Below are 26,378 nucleotides of genomic sequence, written 5' to 3'. Positions count from 1 at the left end.
TTACAAAATAATAAGCAAAAGGATTTTTCTTTTAAATATTCATTTGTTAAAACTTGGCCTTCTTAACTTGTCTGTTTCAGAGAATGAGAAAGTGGCAGTGGAGTATAGCTCTCCCCAGGAAGACCCCATTGACTGTTTAACAGAAGAGGAACTGAAAGGTCTCATCCAGGTAAATTGAAGCCTAATCTCATGTATTCGCAGATGAGCCTCATGTTGCTATGATCTAGCAAGCGCAGCTCTTGAACATCTTCGCTTGATGAGTTGGAAGGCGTGACTAGGGAATGAGCATTCTCTCTCCTTTGAATGCATGGACCTTTCAATTAAATGAGCTACCTGTATGTTTATGTCAGGTGCTTAGACCAAGGACGGACAGGTTCCTCCGGGGCAGGTAGACTGAAGATAGCCGGAGCTAGTTGGGCTGAATGTTAGATGCTTGGAGCCACAGAGAGAGGACTCCCTGGTCTCCTGCTGTCAGATCCTGGTGAAATGTGAGTTAACCACAGTGGTTGGACCAGAATTGCCTAGGAAATCAACATTCTCAAAACCAGCTTCACAGGGCTCAGCAATCTCAGTTCACCAGGATTATGAGAATGAAGCCCCCAATTTCCTTCCTCCTCAGAACAAGCCTGGCCCAGAAGTCTTTTTAAGAGACCAGGGGTCTCACTTGACCCACTTTGAGGCAGGGAAGCCACAGAGGCAAAGAGCCCCCTACACAGGATTCTACTTCTGAGATTGGAATGGATGACATTTTGTTCTCAGTCTGTGAGATCTGAGTAACCCAGATGTAGTTCAGACTCCACAGAGTTATAAGCCCTTTCTTTTCTCCCCAGGTGACTGACTGGTCACTCTCACAGCCAAACCCTGAAGGAGAAGAAGAGGTCTTGTCTGAGGAGTCCATGTGTTGGGGTGGGGGGGGGGCATATTTTACACCTGTGCTCAGTTTTCCTCTCTGTGCTTTGAAAGGGCACCTGCCCCTTCCTAAGCACTTTATATTATCTGGAAGCTGGTTCTATTGTGTTAAGTGGATTGGGGTGAAAATTTTATGAAATGATACTTCCCTAGCAGATGGCTTAACGTATTTATGTAAATGAAGCTTGGGTTTTCCCTCCCACTCCCCAATTATTCTGTTTTTCTAATAAATGTCTTACTAAAAAGAAAATCAGTTGTGTTTCTTCCATTTAAATGTGAGTTTTCTTTCGATATTGGCCTGGTTATAAGCTAAACTAAATGATGCTGAGTGGACATTTCATGTTTTTGGTTTTGTTGTGTGTTAAGGTTTCTAATCTTAACCAAGTTCCAGTAATATTGTTTCAGTGGTTAACATGCCTGTAGAGATTGAGTTAGTATAGAAATCAAATTAATAATGATGATGATGATGATAAATAAAAATGAATATGATAGAGCTGGGAGAGGTCAAACATCCAGGCAATCCAATCTAATCTCCAATTGTAAGGCAACCACACTAATCACTTTATGCAATCCAGATCCCTGTATGTCAGTCAACAAGTGTTAGTTTCACATTCAGTTCTCCGCAGAGCAAACAGCTCCAAATAGCTCAAGCCCATCAGCTGATTCTCTGTGCATTTGGGCCTCCATTGTTGCCATGGCAGTTCTGTGATGCTCGGAGTTCTGATAAAATGATGTCGCCACTGAGGAACACTCAGACTGTGCAGACACCGGTTTATGTCCAACCGACGTCAGCTATCAAAAAAGGCACGAAATGGCACAACTTGTACAAGTGTCTCAAGTGCCACAAATGGCAGAAATGGATATGCTCTATAGTATGGGCCCTGCTGCCAGTGTCCCAACTGTTCATTTTGTTTTAATGATCTTTTTGCAGTTATTTATGCGAGTTGGGCACCACAGCCATAAGTTGGGTGCAGCAGCCATAGGGAATTGTTCAAACCCATGCCGTATCACAATGGAAGTCCTCAAACTTTGGAGAGTCACCAGTCCTTCTGGACTCCACCGTGTGCCCGTTCCCAAAGCGATGTCCTTTTTGTGAGTACTTAAACCCCACTTCCAGAACTCTGAGGATAGAACCCTTTTAGGAAGAGCCTTTCATTAGGAGTGATGTAGGTGGGATAAGATATTTCTTATTTCGAGGTAGCTTGGCTGATGCCTTTTTAAAAAAAAATTAATACCCCTCTTTTCTGCCAAAGGAAGCAGAGCAGTTTACACCTAAATAATAACAATTTCAAAAAGGAAAGAAATGGGAATCGCAGGATAAATGGTATGAACCACAAAAACAGCCATAGATGGGGAAGGGGAGCCAAAGGGCTGGGGGAAACAGGAAGCCCAGTGCTCTGTTTACAAGGGGAAAACTGACCCAATGCCTAAATCGAGGGGTTCCCACCCTTGGGACCCCAGATGTTGTCTCCCATCGTCCCCAGGCCACCATGGTGAAGGCCATTATGGCCAACACAATGGAGTTGTAGTCAAACAACATCTAGAGACCTAAGGGTAGAAACTCTTGGCACAGATGACCTTCCTCAAGAGGAATCCAGGGGCTGTTAGAGGCTGGTGGAAACACATAAGACGCACAGAAGCACAAAGACAAACTTGGTCTGACACTTGGGAATCACCACTTGAAGGCATCCCACTTAGGAATATCTATTTCAACTTCATTCCCTTGTCCCCGTCCGTTTCCCCCCCCTCCAGGGATTCAACAGGGAATTCCATTGGAAAACAAAGCTGGACTGTTGGGAGAGCTCCTTTTATGTTCTCAACAATTTTGTACGTTAACCATGATAAATTTGGCTAAACCTAAGTGGGTAGATAGCTCAGAACTAATATTTCCTTGCCAGAATGCTGAGGAGATGACTAGATCTACATTTGCCAAGGAGATTGATACAGTTTTCAAAGCATGGGCAACACAGAGAGTTTGAGCTTGGGGTGGGGGAGACATTTGGTAATACAATAAGAATGAATGCAGAATATACTGAAATCTCTTTTGTCGTTTTGATTAGATATACAGGTGAAACTCGAAAAATTAGAATATCGTGCAAAAGTTCATTAATTTCAGTAATGCAAATTAAAAGGTGAAACTGATATATGAGATAGACGCATTACATGCAAAGCGAGATAAGTCAAGCCTTAATTTGTTATAATTGTGATGATCATGGCGTACAGCTCATGAGAACCCCAAATCCACAATCCCAGAAAATTAGAATATTACGTGAAACCAATAAAACAAGGATTGTAAATAGAACAATATCGGACCTCTGAAAAGTATAAGCATGCATATGTACTCAGTACTTGGTTTGGGCCCCTTTTGCAGCAATTACTGCCTCAATGCGGCGTGGCATGGATGCTATCAGCCTGTGGCACTGCTGAGGTGTTATGGAAGACCAGGATGCTGCAATAGCGGCCTTCAGCTCTTCTGCATTGTTTGGTCTCATGTCTCTCATCCTTCTCTTGGCAATGCCCCATAGATTCTCTATGGGATTCAGGTCAGGCGAGTTTGCTGGCCAATCAAGCACAGCAATCCCATGGTCATTGAACCAGGTTTTGGTACTTTGGGCAGTGTGTGCAGGTGCCAAGTCCTGCTGGAAAATGAAGTCAGCATCCCCATACAGCTCGTCTGCAGAAGGAAGCATGAAGTGCTCCAAAATCTCCTGATAGACGGCTGCGTTGACCCTGGACTTAATGAAGCACAGTGGACCAACACCAGCAGATGACATGGCTCCCCAAATCAACACAGACTGTGGAAACTTCACACTGGACTTCAAGCATCTTGCATTGTGTGCCTCTCCATTCTTCCTCCAGACTCTGGGTCCTTGGTTTCCAAATGAGATGCAAAAGTTGCTCTCATCAGAAAAGAGGACTTTGGACCACTGAGCAACAGACCAGTTCTTTTTTTCTTGAGCCCAGGTAAGACGCTTCTGACCTTGTTTGTTGTTCAGGAGCGGCTTGACAAGAGGAATACGACATTTGAAGCCCATGTCCAGGATCCGTCTGTGTGTGGTGGCTCTTGATGCACTAACTCCAGCCTCAGTCCACTCCTTGTGAAAGTCCCCAACACTTTTGAATGGCCTTTTCCTGACAATCCTCTCCAGGCTGCGGTCATCCCTGCTGCTTGTGCACCTTTTTCTTCCACACTTTTCCCTTCCACATAACTTTCTATTAATGTGCTTTGATACAGCACTTTGGGAACATCCAACTTCTTTTGCAATTACCTTTTGAGGCTTTCCCTCCTTATGGAGGGTGTCAATGATGGTTTTCTGCACAACTGTCAAGTCAGCAGTCTTTCCCATGATTGTGATTCCTAATGAACCAGACTGAGAGACCATTTAAAGGCTCAGGAACCCTTTGCAGGTGTTATGGATTGATTAGCTGATTGGAGTGGGACACCTGGAACCTACTGCTGAACCTTTTCACAATATTCTAATTTTCTGGGATTGTGGATTTGGGGTTTTCATGAGCTGTACGCCATGATCATCACAATTATAACAAATTAAGGCTTGACTTATCTCGCTTTGCATGTAATGCGTCTATCTCATATATCAGTTTCACCTTTTAATTTGCATTACTGAAATTAATGAACTTTTGTACGATATTCTAATTTTTCGAGTTTCACCTGTCCATTCAGAATGGGGAAGGGGGTAGGGACTTCAAGATGAGATGGAGAAGCTTAAATCTCAGAATTTGTGTGCGGTGTTATTATGTAAGCATGCAATTTCCAAGACCCCAAATATATGGATGGGTCGTAAAGATTTGTCATCGCAATTCAGCAAAGGAGATTGATACCTGTAAGCAGCCTTCTGCACGCGTCATTGACATGGAAGGAGGTGTGCATTCACACTGTGGCACTCCTTCAGGCTGGATATTGAACTGGCTAGATCCCTTTTGTCGTCTGTGAAAGGGGATGCACATCTCTGTCCAGACTTGTTGCTCATGACTGCAGCTGGACTGGAATTTGAGTGCAGGATGAAAGTATCATGCTTATGCCCAATCCCTTAAGACAGAAAGAGAGGCTGTGATCCTGTCTGTGTGATGTTCTCAAACTTTCCTTCACCTCTCCAGGTCTTTCAATGGCAACAGTTTGAGCAAACTTCAGGAGGGCTCACTTTCACGTACGCATCGGTAAGTACTCATTTCTGGGAGTACTGTGATTGCTGACTCTCTGGGTCAAAACTGCGCACCCATATGTGATTTCCTTCCCAGAGTAAATGGTGGCAGGGCAGATTTTTGTCAGCATAGGGGGCATGGGCTAAGCCCCCTCCCTCACTGTGGTTATGATCCAGATCAGGACACAGCTATTTCAGATGTCATGATAAGGTTCTTATCTAACCTATTCTGGCACTCGGTCGAGTCTTGCAGTAAAGTGGCTAATATGTTGACTCTACTTATGGAGACCAAAGATGGCCAACTGGAACTGTTGCCAGTTCCCAGGGCAATTTTTACGTGGCCTTACAATATTTTCATCATGATAAAAGGTTTGCTGACAGTTTCCTGCATAACGAAAATAACAATCTTTTCAACTCATAAGAAACAGAACTCTTCTATGCAATTACATCTGTCTCTGATCTTGGATGTAGCATGTCTAGAACACATTAGTAGCTGACATACTGCACAAGGTGATATGTGCTTTGCCGTGTAATGTTTGAGCAGTTTCACAAGAGCACTGCTTCACTAAATGCAAGAATTGTGCAAACAGGGTTGTGCAATTGACAACCATTCTTTCCACTTTGTGCAACTACCTTTGTGCAGTTCTTGTGTGCATGAATGTTACATTGCCAAGCGTTATGTTGCAACATTGTGTCTGAATGCATCAGTTTCATATCTAGGGAGCCTTTTCTGCTAGATGACACCAGCTTTATTTTGGAGCCTGCCCACTCATGATGGGATCAGGTTGTGCAGGAAAATATACTCCAACTTTCATATTTTTCCCGGCCATACTGACCACCACCTGGGGAATAGATGGGCCCTTGAGAAGACAGAAGTTGGCCCCTTCCAGCTTAGACAGGGCAATCCTGCATTGTAGAACTCTGGATTTCCATCTAGAAAATGCAGCTCTGGCACAAACGAACTGTTTGACCTTGGGCAAGTTACTCTTGCCTTTGCTTTTCCTGCTAGTTAAAATGGACTCAGCAAATGGGATTGCCAGTGACCCACCCTGACATGGTCATCATGAGGGTAAATGAGATTATACATACCATACCAATTATGAATGATTAACACTAAACTTCTTTGTGGGTGTAAACCAAACTGTCGCTTAGTGTGGATTTCTAGAATGAAATTGTATGGCTCTAGAACTTCAAACAAACAAAAAACAAAACAAAAAACTATTAACGTTCCAGTCTTTCTTTCTTTTTAAAGTTTATTTAGAATTTTGTTCTATTGATTTCAGTGGAAATTCCAAATAAGGTATGGTTAAGATCTCAACCCAAACATAGATGATTACAGTTGCCAAGAACCAATTGAAGAATTGTGAGCTGTTGGGGATGTCCTATATATGTTGGGGAGCTGGCTAAGTGTGGGAGGCCAAGAGAGATTATTATCTCTTTTTCTCATCGCAACCTGAATTGCAGCCACTTCCCTTTAGTTCCTTTGTAACTGCTAACATCAGCCCTCCTGACAGTCAGGAATGCCTCGCTCTATTTGAAATCAGTGGGTCTAACTGTACTACACATGATATCTGAGAGAGTGGCCAGCTTTCTTAGTGGCCCTTGCTCTTATGCCTTTAACAGTGCTTGCTCTGCTGACCTTGCAGGTAATGATATTTGTCTCCATGCCATTAAATGCTTCACCTGCTAATTTCTGCAGACCAAGCTGCTATTACGAGTATGAGAGGGGGCCAAGCAGTTTTTTTTCTTTCTGGTCAGTTGGCAGTGAGGATTTCAACACTACTGAGGTGTGCAAATCGTTTTATTTGGATGGAGGCTACAGAGCAGAATTGAAACAAACTCGGGGAGAATTACATTCTCACGCCAGGCTCCCAAGTTTCTAGCAATGCCTTGTTTGCTGAGCCTCAAAGCCAAACTGGACACCCATACATGCAGTTCTGAGCAGGAGCATGGAAGATCTGTTCAGTTTGGGGTTGTGTCGATTGTTGGAAGTTAAAGGACTTTGCGCTGTCTCTTTGTCTCAGACAGTGGAGGACAGACTAGTAAGTCAGAGGGCTAGAGCGTCAAGACATCGGTCATCCCTTCTCCACTGCTCTGACACTATCCCTTTGAAATGTAGATTGCTACTCTTAGGGACTAACTTCCTTTCTCTCTCTCTCTTCCCTACCTGCCCTTCTACCTTGCAACATGGCAAGCCTCTCTCCCTGTACCATGTGTGCAGAGAAGATGCAGAATCCATCTGCATCCAGCTAGATAGATAGATTAGAGAGCTTAACTCCTCACTTTCCTATCTAGAATGGAGTTCCTTAATAAATGCCTTTTATATTGATTTGAAACTATGAATTGGCTCCAGGTTACTTTACTCTCAGCATACACGCATGCCTAACTAAATTTCTGCTGTGTTGTGCCTCTGTGCACTCTGCTCTAATGAGAAAGGGATTCTCTCACCACAGAGAATTTCCAACACAGTAGCGGCTCGTGAGCGGGCCGCGGGGGGCGGCGGGAGGCATCTTTAAGGGAAAAGAAAGTTGCTGCTTTCCTCGGCAGCATGCCTCCCAGCAGCCCCTGCGGCGGGGAATCACCGCCGCCACTCACCTGGCATAAAGGGAGCCGAGCCCCGCCATTAGCCAGGTGAGTGGTGGTGATGATTCCCCGCTGCAGGGGCTGCTGGGAGGCACGCTGTGGAGATAAGCAGCGACTTTCTTTCCCCTTAAAGATGCCTCCCGCCCCCCCCCGCCCCCCCAAGCGGCGCTTCACGAGCCACTACTGGTAGATTCTTGACCTCTATTAAAGCTGACCAGTCCAGGCCAGTGGCAGTGGATGAGAAAAGACAAAACAGATGAGCTGAGTGAGAAAGGTGGAGCTGGACACACCTTTGTAGTCTCCCTAGTTTAATCATTGCTATGTGCTCTTTTAAACAGGGACTTGTCAAGTAATGCAATCCAGACCATTGAGATGAATTCACGTGAAGCTGTCCCGTTTGTGCAGCTTATGTAAGTCATTAAGCATCAAGACAAAAAATGGGGATGGGATGGGGGAGCACGGATGGATTAGGTTTCCACCCTGAGGCTCTGGGCCTCCATCTCCCAAGCTTCTGCCCTAGAAGCAGTTTGCCCCCCACAACCATTTCTAAAACGACGAGGGTTCTGGGGGTCAGGCCTGCTGCTAGGGGCCACAGTTTCTAAGTGTGGACGCTTTGGCCCATAATTCCGGGTCTGTATGGGGTTGGGTTACTCACTGCTGAGTGATGCTGTGTACTGTGCATGTGCTTCTTTATCACGATTTTACATTTTCCTGGACTGCGCTCAGAGTTCTAAAAGCAAGGCTGAGTCAGATCTCAGTCCTGGAATCTATTCTCATATGTGATGCCTTGTTTACAGAAATCTCTCTGCGAGAAGGCTCACTTGGTACCTGGTCTTGTGGTAGCAAGCATGACTTGTCCCCTTTAGCTAAGCAGGGTTGGGTATGAATGGGAGACTAGAAGTGTGTGCACTGTAAGATATTCCACGCAGGGGATGGAGCCGCTCTGGGAAGAGCAGAAGGTCGCAAGTTCCCACCCCGGCATCTCCAAGAGAGGGTTGCGAGAGATTCCTGCCTGCAACCTTGGAGAAGCCGCTGCAAGTCTGTGTAGACAATACTAAGCTAGATAGACCACTGGTCTGACTCAGTATATGGCAGCTTCCTATGTTCCTTGTCCTTTAGCCACCAGGCAAAGACCTTTATGTTTTCCAAGGCCTTTTGAAATAACAGCTGACTTGTTTTTAGCCTGCCTAGTTCTGAAATTTTATTTTATTTGCATATTTATATCTCGCTCTTTCCCTAAGAAGCCCAGAGCAGTATACATGGTAATGTTTATCCTCCCAACAACCCTGTGAGGTAGGTTAGACTGAGGGAAAAGTGACTGGCCCAGAATCACCCAGTGAGTTTCATGGCTGAACAGGGATTTGAACCCAGGTCCCTCCAGTCCGAGTCCAGGGCTTTAACCACTGCACTACACTGGTTCTCCCACTTCACTGCTTTAATCTTGTGGGGTTTTTTTTTCCCCTGCTGTGTTTAAATTGTTTTATTCATTGTAACTGCTGCCTTGAAAACATCTTTTTGTGGAAGATGTTATACATTTAACTAACGAACTACTCTTAGTGCCAGAGCTGAGCCCTGGGGAATGGGAAGTCATACCAAAGTGTTGCTGAGCATCTGTAGAAGGCAGGGCTTCCCGTGAGCCCAAGATTGCCAGAGTCCGAGAGCCTGGCTTCCAGGCCAGCTTAAACAATGGCCCTCTTCTTCATCTTAGAAATAGGCACTGGAGCTTCAGACAGGAGATGAATGAGCACGACTAGCTGAGGGAGTTAGGAAAGGGTCTTTGGACAGAAGAGTTGAGAAGGCCAGCTGCCCCACTGGAAAGGACACCACCCTCATACTTTGCTGCAGGGGCTTCATGTAGCAATTTGACCTCTACCATCAGACAGGAATATCAAAGGAAAGATAGTTTTTCCTATCCCATCTACCTTTTTAAAAATATTAAAATGTAATGCTTATTTTGTACACTGCAAAATCCTGTGCACAATGCTTGTTTCCAGAGACCTCAGCGGCAATCTTATTGAGAAGCTCACTCCTGGGGCATTCGAGGCCCGGCATGGAATGCAGTTTTTGCTCAAGATGTAAGTGAATGCAAATGTGAAAATAGCCAATCTGTTAAATAAGGTACTTTGTTGGACCCCAGGTAGGGTTCACCCCCTCCCCCCAACTCTCTTGAATGGCAGAGTTCAACCCTAGAAGATGTAGCATATGGCTCTATCTATCTATCTATCTATCTATCATATTTTTATACTGCCTGATATGTATCTCTCCCGGTGTACAGCGATGAGATAGATAGGTAGAGATATGTAAATCTCTAGGCGGTGTATAATGAAAAGAGGGCCTCTGAACTTGTGCGGGGAGCAGCTCTCTTGCCACTCAGTAACCACAGTCTGCCTGGATATATGGGAGGTTAAAGAAAAGGGTTTTTCAGTCAGAAGCTACAGCTTTGAAGGAGGCTTCCTCCAGTGCTTCTCTCTTTTGAGAAGTTATTAACCGCTGATGCCAGGGCTGGAAACCTAGGCTCGAAAATGATGCGTCAAAACCTGCGATGTGGGTATGTAGGCATCAGCTCAGAAGGAGATTGACTAAGCATCTGGCCCAGGGATGTAGCCACCATTGGACAAGGAGAGACCAATGTCCCTGTGCCACTGTGTCTGGGGCCACCACGGTGTCCCCCACCCCCTCTTACACCTAGCCAGTGAATGAAGCTCTCGTTCCGAGCGAGAGAGAGAGGAAGAAAGCATCCATTTGGCGAACAAAGTGCTGGCTGGGAGCAGAGAAGGCATCGCATGTCCCCCCTAGCCACATGCCCCCCCTTCCCAGAGCTAGCATGTTCCCTGTGTCGGTGTGCATCTGACGCTGATACAGGGGGCATGGCTGGCACATGTGCAAGGGCAGCAGCCTGTCCCCGAGCCACCAGCAAGCCTCCAGCTCGAGTGATCTGGCCAACACTGATCAAATCTAGGGAGGATGTAGCTCATACAAGGCTCTTGCCTGTCTGTGGGCCTGTGTGGTGTGCCTGGCGGGCTTTCAGTCCTCAAAAGTCACTAGCTCACAAACACATTGCTGGTCCACCTACCCACACACACCTTGGGCTAAACCACATGACGCGGCAGGAAAATGACTTGACTAGCAAGCCCTCCTGTCTTCTACCAAAGACGAGCACAGGGCTCTGTGGCCTCCAGGAGTCAACACCGACTCAACAGCACAGTTGACATGTTTGTTTGGTCCTGGGGTGTTTGCTTTTTATTATCTAATGAGCACCTGGGAGTGGGAGTGGGGCTGGTCTAGAAATGGATCATTACGTTGGGGGTGGGGTGGGGGGGCTTCTAACCCTTTAGCCCCACTACAGTCCCAATCTGGATTGGGCTATACACACACAAACACACACATGGGATTTGCCTCCCAGTGTCTCTGAAGATACCGAGGAGAGACGGTTGATCTGCACAGTGCATCTAATTGGGGCACGACAACATACTGTATCTTGGACTAGCCTGCCATTTGTAACCTGCTGGCAGTGGTGGATTAACACATAGGCAAAGAAGGCACTTGCCTACAGCGGCAAATTTTGAGGAGTAGCATTACTCCTCAAGTGACATTACTCTGCCACTTGCATTTGGGGGGCAGGGGAAAGTTGAATCTACTTTGAAAACTTGTTATACCGCCGCTGTCCGAAGGCAGCGAGAGCTCCTAGTGGGCCCGCCTGCCTCCCAAATCACGACAGGTCATCAGGCCGTCTTCGTACATGCATGTGGCAGGATGGTGGTGGAGGTGGCGGTGAGAGCTCCTCCCACAGGCCCACCTACCTCTCAAATGACAGGTCGGGTTTGGGGGCCTCTCTGCACACATGCACACAAGGCCTGAAATGGGCTGAAAACATTTTAAAAGTAGATTTAATCCCCCCCCCCCAAGCCCTTTACTTGTAAAGGGGAACCCTTCTTGGGACGGAAAATCTATGGTCCCCTATGGGCGGCAAATAGCTTCATCCGCCCCCAGCCCAGATGACTTAAATGGACCTCTCAGTTAAATGAACGTGTTACTAACCACTTCAAGACTGAGGCTTGCATGCAATACCGTGCTAAGATGACAGATGCTACAGATAGTCCTATTTTAATGGAAAATTATAATAATCTAGTATGCTCTTTTTACCCAATTTTAACTGCTAACAATTCTAAAAACACTAAGCCCCGTGCTGGATTTTCCCAGCCGTGGTTTGATTACGAATGCCGTGCAGCAAAAACGGATCTTATTAACTCTTACAATCTTTATCGATCTAACTCTAATCAGGTCACTTCTCAAGATCTGATTGTTAAAAAAATATTTTATAAAATTTTACTTGCAAAAAAAAAGAAGGGAGGCCAAAAGGCTAGATTGGCAGCGTCTTATCTGTGCCGCACAGGCTAAAAACGTGTCTTTGTTTTGGTCTTTGGTATCATTCTCTTCTAAATTCAGACCTTCCCCGCCATCTTTTTATATACCTGTTGGAGAATGGACTGAATATTTCCGTGCTCTATATGCTAGAGAGGGAGCAACTACAGCATTTTTACAAATAGAACAGGAACTGGACCCTAACTTATTAGCTGAGTGGACCCCAGTAACATGTACAGAGATTGCTTCAATAGTGAATCAGTTTAAAACTGGTAAGGCCCCCGGCTCAGATAATTTGCCGGTAGAGGCCATCAAGAATAATATGGATTGGTGGCTGCCGGTATTAGCCTCTCTGTTTACAGCAATTGATCAGACGACCTCGCCCCCTAGTGAATGGGGATTGCCAATTGTAATTCCTATATATAAGAGAGGCCAAAGACATTTGCCATCTAATTATCGCCCTATCAGCCTTCTTAATGTTATTGGCAAAATATATGCATTTCACCTACTTAATAAATTCCAGGATTGGATGGACAAAGAGCAGGTGCTGGCTGATGAGCAGGCAGGCTTTAGGGCCAATCATTCTACTATTGAGCATGCTTTAGTCTTACAACATCTAGCGGAGAAATATTCTAATCTACCCCGTTCCACTCTTTTTGCTGCCTTTGTGGATTTTAAATCAGCATTCGACTCCATATCCAGAGATAAATTATGGGAGAGACTGTTTAACTCCTCTATTGATCGACGTCTGCTACTTTTAATATATAAACTTCACAAGAACTCACGTCTGAAGGTTCGATGTAGCTCAGCTGGAATCCTCACTAAAGTAATTCCTACCTTTCGAGGAGTGAGGCAAGGCTGTATACTTGCCCCAGCTCTTTTCAATTATTATATTAACCCCATTGTGGATATTATTACTAATCCATCTTTCCATCCACCTAAATTGGCCAGTAGACAGGTTAATATTTTGCTTGATGCAGATGATGCAGTAATTTTATCTCGGACTCCTGTCGGCCTCCGTAGAGCGCTTTGCTCTCTGGCTAATTTTTGCCATGAATATGCTCTGGAAATCAATTCTAGCAAGACCAAAATTATGGCCTTTGCTAAACACCCAAAGACCTTGAAATGGTCTTTGGCTGGACATAAACGAGAACAGGTTAAGACCTTTAAATATCTAGGGGTTGTTTTCCAGGCCTCTACAAAACGCCAAGCACATCTGCAATATGTTACCCAAAATGCACGTAAATCGGCATTGGCCATCCAATCATATTTCCACCAAGATGGGGCTCAATTTGTACCAGCTGCCCTTAAGTTATTTACAGCTAAAGCCTGATCTCGGTTGCTTTATGGGTCGCAGTTGGGCCCATATACTAACTGCACTCCACTAGAGATAGTTCAGACAAACTTTCTGAGATCTATTCTACAGATCCCTAGATGTGTTCCCAATGTAATATTGAAGATGGAAACTGGCATGCCTAAGATGGAAGCCTGGATGTGGTTTTCCATTCTCAGCTTCTGGTTGAGATTGTCTTTCTTTTCTACAGGCCTTGCTCACTTAATTTTTATTGATAAATTTAATTCTAGCTGGAAGCAGTCAATATCTCGCCAAATAAGTTTATATGGCTTTAGCATGGATGGTCTATTAGAAATGGGTTTTTGTCAAGCATGACTGATATTAAAGCAGCGGATCTATGATATGGAAATGCAGACTGATCGATCTTTAATTCTAAAGAAGTTTTCCTAGGTTTACAAATGTATAATACTAAACCTGCGAATTACCTGGGTAAGATTACTATCACTAAATATCGCAGGATGTTTACATTGGCCAGATTTAATGTGCTACCTTCAGCTGAATTAGAAGGTAAATTTAGAGGGATCCCAAAAGAACAAAGACTATGTCCTTGTGGCTCTGGAGAACAGGAGTCTATCTTTCATATCTTACTCCGCTGTCTTTTTAATAGGGACTTATGAACTTGTTATATTTCCTCCTTACTGACTGATTTCCCAGGGCATACAGATGCATTTTACGTCAACTATCTGCTCTCAGATCAGAAGGAGGAAGTAACATTTAAAGTTGCTAAGTTCTGTGAGGCAGCTAAGAAGGCTAGAAAACAGATGGTAAATCAGATTATGCTAACGGGAAATTGCTGATTAGGATGAGTCCATGATCCTGATTATATTATGTATATATTATTACTATATTACGTGTATTATTATGTAAGTAAATTTTGGTCTGTGACCATAAATAAACATGACTTGACTTGACTTGGCTTCATCCGCCCCTGCCTCCTGGAGCTCCTTCCCGCATTTTGCTAAGCTTGTAACCAATGGGTCTAATTCCTCCCCACTGCAGGGTTCTCAACCATCATCCGCTGAAAGTCATTGATGATGCCAGTTTTTACAGGCTTCCCTCACTGAAGCTTCTGTAAGTACCAGAAATGAATTAGTTATTACCATGATCACTGATTTTTCTGCATCTTGGACAGACACTCCTCTTCAGGGCCACTGTGTGGTCCAGAAGAACTCATCAGACCTTTCCCATATTTTTTTTGTCATGGTAAAATCTGAGGGTACATTTCTGACTATGTGAAAGTGCCTCTGAGTATATGCAGGGTATACGGCACATCCCTGTATCCTGTTTTTAATGCAGGGCTTCAACTCTAAAATGTATGAAATAATAATAATAATAATAATAATAATAATAATAATAATAATAATAATAATAATATAAATAAATAAAGAGAGTTTCTTGAAGTATGTGCAGATTGCCAAGTTTGTTTTCAGCCAAGATTTTGTGCCTGGAATATAAGAATTAATGATAATGAATTAAGCTCCTTTGATCATGTGCAGGCTGCTTTTGTGTCATCACCAAATAAATTAGATCAGCCCTCATGCATTTGGTACTGGAGGTCCAGCTTGCTGGTCGGAGGCATGATTTCAGGGCAGGCTGAAGCTGGTTACTCAGTGGTGAAGGAAATACACCCTGCATGTGCTTTGAAGCACTCTTTTCTTTAGTACTGTTGAATAAACAGTACTCCAGAGCTAAGCCATGATGCTTTCTCCCTTTTCCATTCTGCCTGATGTGGAATTGTGTGGTTTGAAAGCAGCAAACCCAACAAGCTTCAAGAAATTGGGTCTCCCTAGACATTACTTCTGCTACACCACACTGGCTTTCTCTGTTGGATCTCATGATATCTGGCATTGGCATTGCAAAAACTCTCTGTCCTTATTTCAGAAACCTTAGTTCTACAGAAATGACCCCAAAGATATTAGAGGACCTGCTCCAGACCTCCCAGCAATTGAAGACTCTGTAAGTACTATGTACACCCTTTCCCTTTTGCTGGTTGCCAAACAAGAAAAGAAAAGAGACAACTGGAAACAGGGAGTCAGCCTTGCTCTAACCCACTCCTCCTCCTCCTCCTCCTCCTCCTCCTCCTCCTCAGCCCTCCAAGTAGGTAGATAGGGGCAACTTCAGAGGCTGTAGTTTTTCCTGCGAGGAGGACGGTTTACCAATACTCACACTGCTACCAAGTTGCTAGCCAATCCACACTTCTTGCCCAACATGTTATCAAGTTTTGCTGTGGGAATGGAAGTCATGCTAGAGTGGTAGTTTAGGGAACAGGCATTCCTCAGAAACTTGACAGGGGCTTCTCAGCGAGGTGGTCAGAAGTGACAGACAAGCTTCCCTTAAGCCGGGGGTATAGTGAAGGGGGGGACGCACAGGGACGGAGCGCAGGTACTTCTTACTTGGCTTCTCTGACTGTTGGGGTGTGCATGGCCATGGGGGCTGTCATGGAGAGTGCCTCCACTTCTGAATTTGCAATGACATCACTGCCTGAAGCTTGTCTACCACTACCAAACTTCCCCCTGAAATATGGAGCTACAGGACTGTTGGGTGTGTTCTAAGCTGTACGCTCAGTTTGTGTGGACCAATGGTGAGGGCAACAGCCCTGGCCAGCACCCTGTGTGGGTTGAAGGAGTGCAGGAACATTCCCCAGAATCCTCTGCAACACAGAGATGTTGTGTGGCAGATATGCAGGGAGTCTGCAGGAGACAAAAACCCAGAAAAGATTCCCTGATGGTAAAAAGTTTGAAAACCACTTAGCTAAAGTAATGAGTATCTTTGGGCATCATGTTGAGACATCTCCCAGTTGTGTCTTCTCCGGAAATATCTCTTCATTAAAAAAGGGTTCCTTCCTTCTTCTCCTTCACAGGCTGTGTGCTTTCCCTCACCAGCACTCAAACACAATTGGAGTGGGGCCATAGCTTAATGACAGAGCTTTGCACATGCAGGGTCCCAGATTCACTCTCTGGCATTTCCAGTTAAAATCATCTCAGGGAACAGAGCTAGGATAGACCTCCATCTGAAGCACTGAAAAACCATTGCCAGTTAGAGTTAGAAAGCACTGGACTCAAGAGGCCAAGGATTTGCCACAGTATAAAGCAGCTTCGTACTTCTTCGGCAAGAAATAATTTCATCAGAAATTATTATCCCTCACAGCAAAGGGAGAATATTATCTCCCTCACAGCAAAGGGAGGAAGATAATATCTCCCTCACAGCAAAGTCAGCTCAACCTTCATCAGTATATCGAGATGGGAATATCCCTTCATAGGGTAGTTTTGAGTTAGAAACATTTTCTGAAGAGATGTGGGGGATATGTGGAGAGGCCCAAAAGTGTGGGTTGGCATGGCACCCTCTTGGAAGGACTGGATTTGTTGTGGGGGTTGCCAGTTACTGTCCTCTCTGCAAGACATGCCAAGAGACTGTGAGGAGTTCTGTCTTTTTCCTCCACAGCATCTTGCCTAACAAGATATTCTGCTGTCTTTGCCGTATGAAGGATGACATTGAAGTTTTGTCTGATACGATAAAGTTGGACTGCACCGACACATGTACCACAAACAAAACTCTCTGCGGTAGGCCTGCGGTAGTTTATGAAATTCTGTATTGTTTTGAATATTAAAGAGCATTTCACAATTTTCCCTCTAAGCAGGGAAAAAATGTTGCAAAATGAGCTCATCGGCAGAATGTACTAAGAAAGAACACCTCAAATGGCAATGACCCAAACTGCACAAAAATCAAAGTAGGTCTGCAAATGTCTCTTTTTGGAGATGAAATAATTTTTGGACCTTTGCTTTGATTTCTGGAGTCCTTCCCTTGGCCCAAAATATGTATCCTTCCTCCATGATTCTAAGTTGGGCAGAGTGACCTCTGAGAGTGTAAGGGCAATACTTTCTAGAGGCCCTTACTATCCTTTTCTGGGTGGGGGGGGGGGTTTGCGGGAGTTAGCTGCCTGGGACTCTAATTATTTTTCAGCTTTGATTGCCAAACCAGTAAGAGAGCAAGAGTAAGTTCTTTTTACAACAAGCAAACAAACTTGTTAATACTTACTGAAAAACTGAAGGGCAAACAGACATTAGGGCAGCTCACATGATCGGTCCTTGGGTCAGAGAAGCATCCTACCCATGTTCTGGAACTGTGCGCGCTTCCACTTACTGATGACGTGTCAGTAAAAAACAAGGTTTGGATGGGGAGTAGTGATTTGCTAAGCGATATCTGGGCAGAAGAGCTTCATCCTAACCAGCAGCTGTAACATAAAGGTAAAGTTGCGCCATTGAGTTGCTGTCGACTCCTGGCGACCACAGAGCCGTGTGGTTTTCTTTGGTAGAATACAGGTGAGGTTTACCATTGCCATCTCCCACGCAGGATGAGATTATGCCTTTCAGCAACTTCCTCTATCGTTGCTGCCCAATATAGGTGTTTCTCATAGTCTGGGAAACATACCAGCAGGAATTCGGACCGGCAACTTTATGCTCACTAGGCAAGTTATTTCCCCACTGCGCCATTAGGTGGCAACCAGCAGCTGTACCCAGCTCTTTAATAAGGTGGTGGTGGGGGGGGGGGAATCTTCCTCCCCAGCTACTGCTTCCCAGACAATCACTCCCCCCACACTTGCTTTTTACTCACACATGACTGCTCAACGGGAGTGCACACAGCTCCCAAACTTGTGTAGGATGCATCTCCTACCCAAGTACTACCGATGGTGTGAAGTGCCCTATGATCTTACTAATCAATAAGCTGCATCGCTACTAATAATAACTCATAGTCAAATCTTAGTTGTGTGGAGGCTGTCAAGCTCCCTGTAATTGACTGCATAACCCTCTAGCTGTCAAGGCACATGTTTCTTGGCTGCTCAGTATCCCTATGCATGATCTACTTCCTTCCACATTGGTCATGCTGCTTGATTCAGCAGTCACATGCGTATTGCTTTTGTTCCACCAGGATCCATGGAACTACAGCCCTGGATCCCCTGGTTAGGGATGTGCGAACCAGTTCGAATTCGAACCAGTTCGAATTCGAACAGGGGTGGTTTGATGGTTTGAATTCAAACCAAACCAGCCATCAGTTTCAAGCTGCAGGTTCAAATTCAAACCAAACGGGGGGTGGTTCTATTCGAACCAGTTCAAACCAGTTTGAACTGGTTTGTAACTCCAAAAGTGGGTGGGATGGTATCTGGCACCCATGGGTACCTAGCCTCCAAACTCCAAAGCAATCGGACACTCGTATGATTTTTTAATGAATTTTTGAATTTTATTTTTATTTTTTCTCATAGGGTACAAAAGAGTAGGTGAAAAGATGAGGTTGCTCCTTCTACAAACAGCTGCCTCTATTGCAGGGCTGCTCTACTTTGGCCCTCCTCCAGGTGTTGGCCTACAACTCCCATAATCTCTGGCTATTGACCACTGTGGCTGGGGATTATGGGAGTTGTAGTCCAAAACAGCTGGGGGCCTAAATTGAGCAGGCCTGCTCTATGGGCATCTCTGTGTTTTCTCTCTAGACAACATGTGGCGGGCATTGGGTCCAGCAAGCCCAATCTTCCCCACTGCCCCACCCAACAGAGGGCAGGCAAGTGGGCAGAATTTGGTAGCTTGCATTCTCTCTAAGGGCAGTGCCAGTAGTCCAATCCTTCTCACCATCAGAGAGAGAGCGAGAGAGAGAGAGAGAGCGCCACCTGCCATCTCTTTCCCAGTTGCTCATTCTGTCTCTCAACAGCATAGTGGGGAAGATGGTTTTCTCTCTGGGTAGAGAGAGGGCAGGACAGTGGTCAAAGAAATCAGAGAGACCAGGGGTAGGGGTGTGCACAAAACCAATTTGCCCGGTTTGGTTCGAATTCGAACCAGGTTTGAACCAGGAGGGGGAGGTTCGGTTTTGGTTTTGCTTGAACCTCCCCCAGTTCAGTTTGAATTTGAACCATTTTGAACTGTTTTGAACTGGTTCAAACCTCCAAAAGAGGGTAGGGTGGTATCTGGCACCCATGGAGACCTGCCACCCAAACCCCAAAGCAATCGGACATTCGTGCGATTTTTAATGAATTTTTGAATTTTATTTTTACTTTTTTCTCTTAGGGTATAATGGGACTCGAACCAAACCATTATTCCCCATTGTGGAGCACCCATGGGTTCCAAAAACCACCCAAACCCCAAAGCAATCGGACACTCCTACGATTTTTTATGAATATTTGAAATATATACATCCCCCCCCTCTATCTCTTTCTTTAGCCTCATTTAAGATTTCTTTACTTCATGAGCTGAGCTTCAGTGAGGAGGGGCATTTTAAAATCTTGTCTCTGGGCCCACTCCAACCTTGCTACACCCCTGGTTAAAGAGCATTTCACAATTTTCCCTCTAAGCAGAAAAAGAAATGTTGCAAAATGAGCTCATTGGCAGAATGTACTAATAAAGAACACCTCACATGGCAATGACCATAACTGCATAAAATTCAAAGCAGATCTGCGAATGTCTCCTTTTGGAGATAAAATAATTTTTGGACCTTTACAGGTCTGCTTTGATTTCTGGAGTTCTTCCCTCGGTAAAAAAATATGTATCCTTCCTCCTTGTGTTTTGTGCAGAGTGACCTCTGAAAGTGTAAGGGCAATACTTTCTAGAGGCCCTTACTATCCTTTTCTGGGGGGTGTCAGCTGCCTGGGACTCTAATTATTTTTCAGCTTCGATTGCCAAACCAGTAATCGTACTCCAGAGAGCAAGAGTAAGTTCTTATTAAAACAAGCAAACAAACTTGTTAATACTTACTGAAGAACTGAAGGGTGAACAGATATTAGGGCAGCTCACATGATCACTCCTTGGGTCAGAGAAGCAACCTACCTATATTCTGTAACCTTCCACGCTCCCACTTACTGATCATGTGTCATTAAAAAACAAGGTGTGGGGTGAGGAGTGATAATCTGCTAAGCGATATCTGGGCAGGAGAGCTTCATCCTAACCAGCAGGTGTAACGTAAACGTAAAGTTGCTCCGTCGAGTCAGTGTTGACTCCTGGAGACCTCAGAGCCGTGTGGTTTTCTTTGGTAGAATACAGGAGGGGTTTACCAGGGCCATCTCTCCTGCAGGATGAAATGATGCCTTTCAGCATCTTCCTATATCGCTGCTGTCTGGTCTGCTGTCAAGGCACATGTTTCTTTGCTGCTCAGTATCCCCATGCATGTTCTACCTCTGTCCACATTGGCCATGCTGCTTGATTCAGCAGTCACATGCGTATTGCTTTTGTTGGACCAGGATCCATGAAACTACAGCCCTGGGTCCCCTGGTCTCTCTGGTTCCTTTGACCACACTCCTGTTCTCTCTTTTCCCGGAGAGAAAACCGTCTTCCCCACTATGCTGTTGAGAGACAGAATGAGCAACTGGGGAAGAGATGGCAGGTGGCTCTCTCTCTCTCTCTCTCTCTCTCTCTCTCTCCATTGTGTTAATATAGCTACAAGGCTCTTTGTTGTGATTTTGCCAGTAACACTTATAGATTTTCAAACAGCTAGAAACTTCCTTTAAAACAAATAAAGCTGAGATTTATGCTGCTTCCAGCAGCAATAAATGCTACACGTTTAAGTGGATTCTTACTGACACTACACATACTCCCATAGGTTTCCATGCTGCTTCTTAGTAGCTGCTTCTTATTCTCAGGCCACACACTGCTCACAGACCTTGTGCTATTTTCTCAGCGCCACCTGTTGGCCAGCTCTTGCATTCCGTTCTTTTACAATGTGGTGACTGAATGCATTGGCTGGCAGGTGCTGCTGAGAAAATAGAGCAAGGTCTTTGATCAGTGTGTAGTCAGAGAATAAGATCTTCATAGAAAGCAGTTTAGAAGCTATTGGGAACATTTGTACTATCAGTAAGAACGCACTCTGAACTTATGCAGAAGCTTTCAGCTTCACAGAGTTGATTGTGTCTGGAAAGTACCTTATATGCACACTAAGACTGCAACCTGGACATTCTCACAGAAGGCATCTTTCTTGGAATTTGGGGGTCACTTAGCGGGGTGCAGAAACAAGCACACAGAGATCACAAAGCAAGGACATAGATGCAAGCAGTGCTGGATGTACAGTAACTTTGACCCCAAAGCAAAACATCACCCTGAAACCAAAAACTGCTTTTCTCCAGAATCCTCTTAGGATTTCTGCCAGCCAGCTCCAAACTCCAGCCATGGTGGCAGGGGGGCATAGCTTGGTGGGAGGGCACATGGCTTATATGCAAGAGGTTCAGTTCCTGTCTTCTCCAGTTAGAAGATCTTAGATCAGGCCTGCTCAACTTCGGCCCTCCTGCAGTAGTAGTTGGCCTACTACTCCCATAACCCCTGGCTATTGGCCACTGTAATGGGGGATTATGGGAGCTGTAGTTCAAAAGCAGCAAGGGGGCCAAAACTGAGCAGGCCTGACTTAGATGGTACGTCTCGGAAAGTGCGGTTTGCTTGAGATCTTGAAAAATCTGTTAATCAGAGTACTCAGTACTGGGCTAAATAGACCAGTGGTCTCAATTCCATATGAGGCAGCCGCCTTCATATATTCATAATGTTTCCAGCTCTCCTTGTACCCTAAATCCCACCGCCACTTAGACCAGGCAAACGAGTTGCACAGCTTCTTCCTCCCTTGCAGATCGGTTGACCATCCAAAAATCCAGGATGATTTGCTGCACTGACTAGCTGACACATAGAGCAAAGCTGCCCCAGTGCAGCAAGAAAGCAGCCTAAGAGAACTTCTCAACTAACCGTAGTGGGGAAACTGCAGTTTTTGATGTCTTCCCCTGGAAGCCCTCTGTGCCAGTTGAAAACATGTCCCTGAGGGCTGTGCAATTATCAGGGACATATTTCTGGGTGTCACAGAGGACTTCCTGAGGAAGGGGGAGGGGCAGCAAAAATTACAATTCCCTGCTGCACCGATTAAATTTGTTGGGAAATCCTGCTAGTTTGTTTTCTTGCTAACTGTTGCATCCTTGCTCTGCATGTAATTGACAGGATGATATGCACTAATACATTTGTCCCTTTACAACTTCTCTTCTTGCAACGTGCTAATCTGAGCATCAAGTGCCTCTGGACTTTGAATGATAATGTTTCTTTCTTCTTTTTTCTGAGCAGAGAAAGATGAGGCTTTGAACAGGATGCAAAAAGAAGTCATGAAGGCATTGGAAACCAGGAAGCTGAATGCCAGCAGTACACTGAACATTGTGCCTGAGAAACTTTTACACAGCAACATAACAATGAAGGTCACCGTGAGGCAGAGAAACACCAATTTAGGTGAACTCAACCCACACCTTTTGAAATCGGTCCAGGAATTAGGTAAGCTGAAACCTAAAGAGGTCCTGCAAATCAAGTGGAATGACACGTCTGAACTGAAAAAGCTGTACATTCTGGCCAATTTGCTACAGATGGCACTCAGAGAACAAGTTACAGAAGATAAGAGGGGCAGGCAAGGGGGACCTCGCCAAGTAGAACGCCGGTCTGCTTGGAAGCGGTCTCTTATGCAGTCCACAACTAGCTTCCCCTTGTTGACAGCTTCCATCATGGTGGATAATGACGCTGCTGACTTGACTGGCCGAGTACTTATCATTCTGAAACATGTCAATCAGTCAAGCCAGCATAGATGCAAGCAGTGCTGGATGTACAGTAACTTTGCCCCCAAAGCAAAACATCATCCTGAAACCAAAAACTGCTTTTCTCCAGAATCCTCTTAGGATCTCTGCCAGCCAGCTCCAAACTCCAGCCATGGTGGCAGGGGGGCATAGCTTGGTGGGAGGGCACATGGCTTATATGCAAAAGGTTCAGTTCCTGTCTTCTCCAGTTAGAAGATCTTAGATCAGGCCTGCTCAACTTCGGCCCTCCTGCAGTAGTAGTTGGCCTACTACTCCCATAACCCCTGGCTATTGGCCACTGTAATGGGGGATTATGGGAGCTGTAGTTCAAAAACAGCAAGGGGGCCAAAACTGAGCAGGCCTGACTTAGATGGTACGTCTCGGAAAGTGCGGTTTGCTTGAGATCTTGAAAATCTGTTAATCAGAGTACTCAGTACTGGGCTAAATAGACCAGTGGTCTCAATTCCATATGAGGCAGCCGCCTTCATATATTCATAATGTTTCCAGCTCTCCTTGTACCCTAAATCCCACCGCCACTTAGACCAGGCAAACGAGTTGCACAGCTTCTTCCTCCCTTGCAGATCGGTTGACCATCCAAAAATCCAGGATGATTTGCTGCACTGACTAGCTGACACATAGAGCAAAGCTGCCCCAGTGCAGCAAGAAAGCAGCCTAAGAGAACTTCTCAACTAACCGTAGTGGGGAAACTGCAGTTTTTGATGTCTTCCCCTGGAAGCCCTCTGTGCCAGTTGAAAACATGTCCCTGAGGGCTGTGCAATTATCAGGGACATATTTCTGGGTGTCACAGAGGACTTCCTGAGGAAGGGGGAGGGGCATCAAAAATTGCAATTCCCTGCTGCACCGATGCAATTTGTTGGGAAATCCTGCTAGTTTGTTTTCTTGCTAACTGTTGCATCCTTGCTCTGCATGTAATTGACAGGATGATATGCACTAATACATTTGTCCCTTTACAACTTCTCTTCTTGCAACGTGCTAATCTGAGCATCAAGTGCCTCTGGACTTTGAATGATAATGTTCCTTTCTTCTTTTTTCTGAGCAGAGAAAGATGAGGCTTTGAACAGGATGCAAAAAGAAGTCATGAAGGCATTGGAAACCAGGAAGCTGAATGCCAGCAGTACACTGAACATTGTGCCTGAGAAACTTTTACACAGCAACATAACAATGAAGGTCACCGTGAGGCAGAGAAACACCAATTTAGGTGAACTCAACCCACACCTTTTGAAATCGGTCCAGGAATTAGGTAAGCTGAAACCTAAAGAGGTCCTGCAAATCAAGTGGAATGACACGTCTGAACTGAAAAAGCTGTACATGCTGGCCAATTTGCTACAGATGGCACTCAGAGAACAAGTTACAGAAGATAAGAGGGGCAGGCAAGGGGGACCTCGCCAAGTAGCACGCCGGTCTGCTTGGAAGCGGTCTCTTATGCAGTCCACAACTAGCTTCCCCTTGTTGACAGCTTCCATCATGGTGGATAATGACGCTGCTGACTTGACTGGCCGAGTACTTATCATTCTGAAACATGTCAATCAGTCAAGCCAGCATAGATGCAAGCAGTGCTGGATGTACAGTAACTTTGCCCCCAAAGCAAAACATCATCCTGAAACCAAAAACTGCTTTTCTCCAGAATCCTCTTAGGATCTCTGCCAGCCAGCTCCAAACTCCAGCCATGGTGGCAGGGGGGCATAGCTTGGTGGGAGGGCACATGGCTTATATGCAAGAGGTTCAGTTCCTGTCTTCTCCAGTTAGAAGATCTTAGATCAGGCCTGCTCAACTTGGGCCCTCCTGCAGTAGTAGTTGGCCTACTACTCCCATAACCCCTGGCTATTGGCCACTGTAATGGGGGATTATGGGAGCTGTAGTTCAAAAACAGCAAGGGGGCCAAAACTGAGCAGGCCTGACTTAGATGGTACGTCTCGGAAAGTGCGGTTTGCTTGAGATCTTGAAAATCTGTTAATCAGAGTACTCAGTACTGGGCTAAATAGACCAGTGGTCTCAATTCCATATGAGGCAGCCGCCTTCATATATTCATAATGTTTCCAGCTCTCCTTGTACCCTAAATCCCACCGCCACTTAGACCAGGCAAACGAGTTGCACAGCTTCTTCCTCCCTTGCAGATCGGTTGACCATCCAAAAATCCAGGATGATTTGCTGCACTGACTAGCTGACACATAGAGCAAAGCTGCCCCAGTGCAGCAAGAAAGCAGCCTAAGAGAACTTCTCAACTAACCGTAGTGGGGAAACTGCAGTTTTTGATGTCTTCCCCTGGAAGCCCTCTGTGCCAGTTGAAAACATGTCCCTGAGGGCTGTGCAATTATCAAGGACATATTTCTGGGTGTCACAGAGGACTTCCTGAGGAAGGGGGAGGGGCATCAAAAATTGCAATTCCCTGCTGCACCGATGCAATTTGTTGGGAAATCCTGCTAGTTTGTTTTCTTGCTAACTGTTGCATCCTTGCTCTGCATGTAATTGACAGGATGATATGCACTAATACATTTGTCCCTTTACAACTTCTCTTCTTGCAACGTGCTAATCTGAGCATCAAGTGCCTCTGGACTTTGAATGATAATGTTCCTTTCTTCTTTTTTCTGAGCAGAGAAAGATGAGGCTTTGAACAGGATGCAAAAAGAAGTCATGAAGGCATTGGAAACCAGGAAGCTGAATGCCAGCAGTACACTGAACATTGTGCCTGAGAAACTTTTACACAGCAACATAACAATGAAGGTCACCGTGAGGCAGAGAAACACCAATTTAGGTGAACTCAACCCACACCTTTTGAAATCGGTCCAGGAATTAGGTAAGCTGAAACCTAAAGAGGTCCTGCAAATCAAGTGGAATGACACGTCTGAACTGAAAAAGCTGTACATTCTGGCCAATTTGCTACAGATGGCACTCAGAGAACAAGTTACAGAAGATAAGAGGGGCAGGCAAGGGGGACCTCGCCAAGTAGCACGCCGGTCTGCTTGGAAGCGGTCTCTTATGCAGTCCACAACTAGCTTCCCCTTGTTGACAGCTTCCATCATGGTGGATAATGACGCTGCTGACTTGACTGGCCGAGTACTTATCATTCTGAAACATGTCAATCAGTCAAGCCAGCATAGATGCAAGCAGTGCTGGATGTACAGTAACTTTGCCCCCAAAGCAAAACATCATCCTGAAACCAAAAACTGCTTTTCTCCAGAATCCTCTTAGGATCTCTGCCAGCCAGCTCCAAACTCCAGCCATGGTGGCAGGGGGGCATAGCTTGGTGGGAGGGCACATGGCTTATATGCAAGAGGTTCAGTTCCTGTCTTCTCCAGTTAGAAGATCTTAGATCAGGCCTGCTCAACTTGGGCCCTCCTGCAGTAGTAGTTGGCCTACTACTCCCATAACCCCTGGCTATTGGCCACTGTAATGGGGGATTATGGGAGCTGTAGTTCAAAAACAGCAAGGG

The 26,378-nt window shown here is 45.3% G+C and overlaps 1 protein-coding gene across 8 annotated transcripts in view; it reads left to right on the top strand.

Moving 5' to 3' along the window:
• The first annotated feature begins 1,682 nt into the window (after positions 1-1,682).
• Positions 1,683-26,378, top strand: part of LOC128332031 (uncharacterized) — a 59,003-nt gene continuing 34,307 nt past the window's right edge. For 3 of the 8 annotated variants that reach the window (XM_053266218.1, XM_053266217.1, XM_053266216.1), the window contains exons 1-10: positions 1,683-2,001; positions 5,026-5,085; positions 7,991-8,062; positions 9,647-9,727; positions 14,368-14,439; positions 15,250-15,324; positions 16,810-16,928; positions 22,434-22,634; positions 23,988-24,188; positions 25,542-25,742. In XM_053266218.1, the coding sequence (XP_053122193.1) occupies positions 1,721-2,001; positions 5,026-5,085; positions 7,991-8,062; positions 9,647-9,727; positions 14,368-14,439; positions 15,250-15,324; positions 16,810-16,928; positions 22,434-22,634; positions 23,988-24,188; positions 25,542-25,742 (1,363 nt within the window). In that variant the 5' untranslated portion in view covers positions 1,683-1,720. The remainder of the gene's footprint in view (positions 2,002-5,025; positions 5,086-7,990; positions 8,063-9,646; positions 9,728-14,367; positions 14,440-15,249; positions 15,325-16,809; positions 16,929-22,433; positions 22,635-23,987; positions 24,189-25,541; positions 25,743-26,378) is intronic. The other 5 variants (XM_053266219.1, XM_053266221.1, XM_053266220.1 and 2 more) reach the window with 5 other exon arrangements.

The sequence above is a fragment of the Hemicordylus capensis genome, chromosome 6 (genome assembly GCF_027244095.1).
Source record: "Hemicordylus capensis ecotype Gifberg chromosome 6, rHemCap1.1.pri, whole genome shotgun sequence".
Taxonomy (NCBI): Eukaryota; Metazoa; Chordata; class Lepidosauria; order Squamata; family Cordylidae; genus Hemicordylus; species Hemicordylus capensis.
The sequence above is the reverse complement of the archived record's forward strand: the minus strand, read 5'-3'. Positions and strand labels throughout refer to the sequence as shown.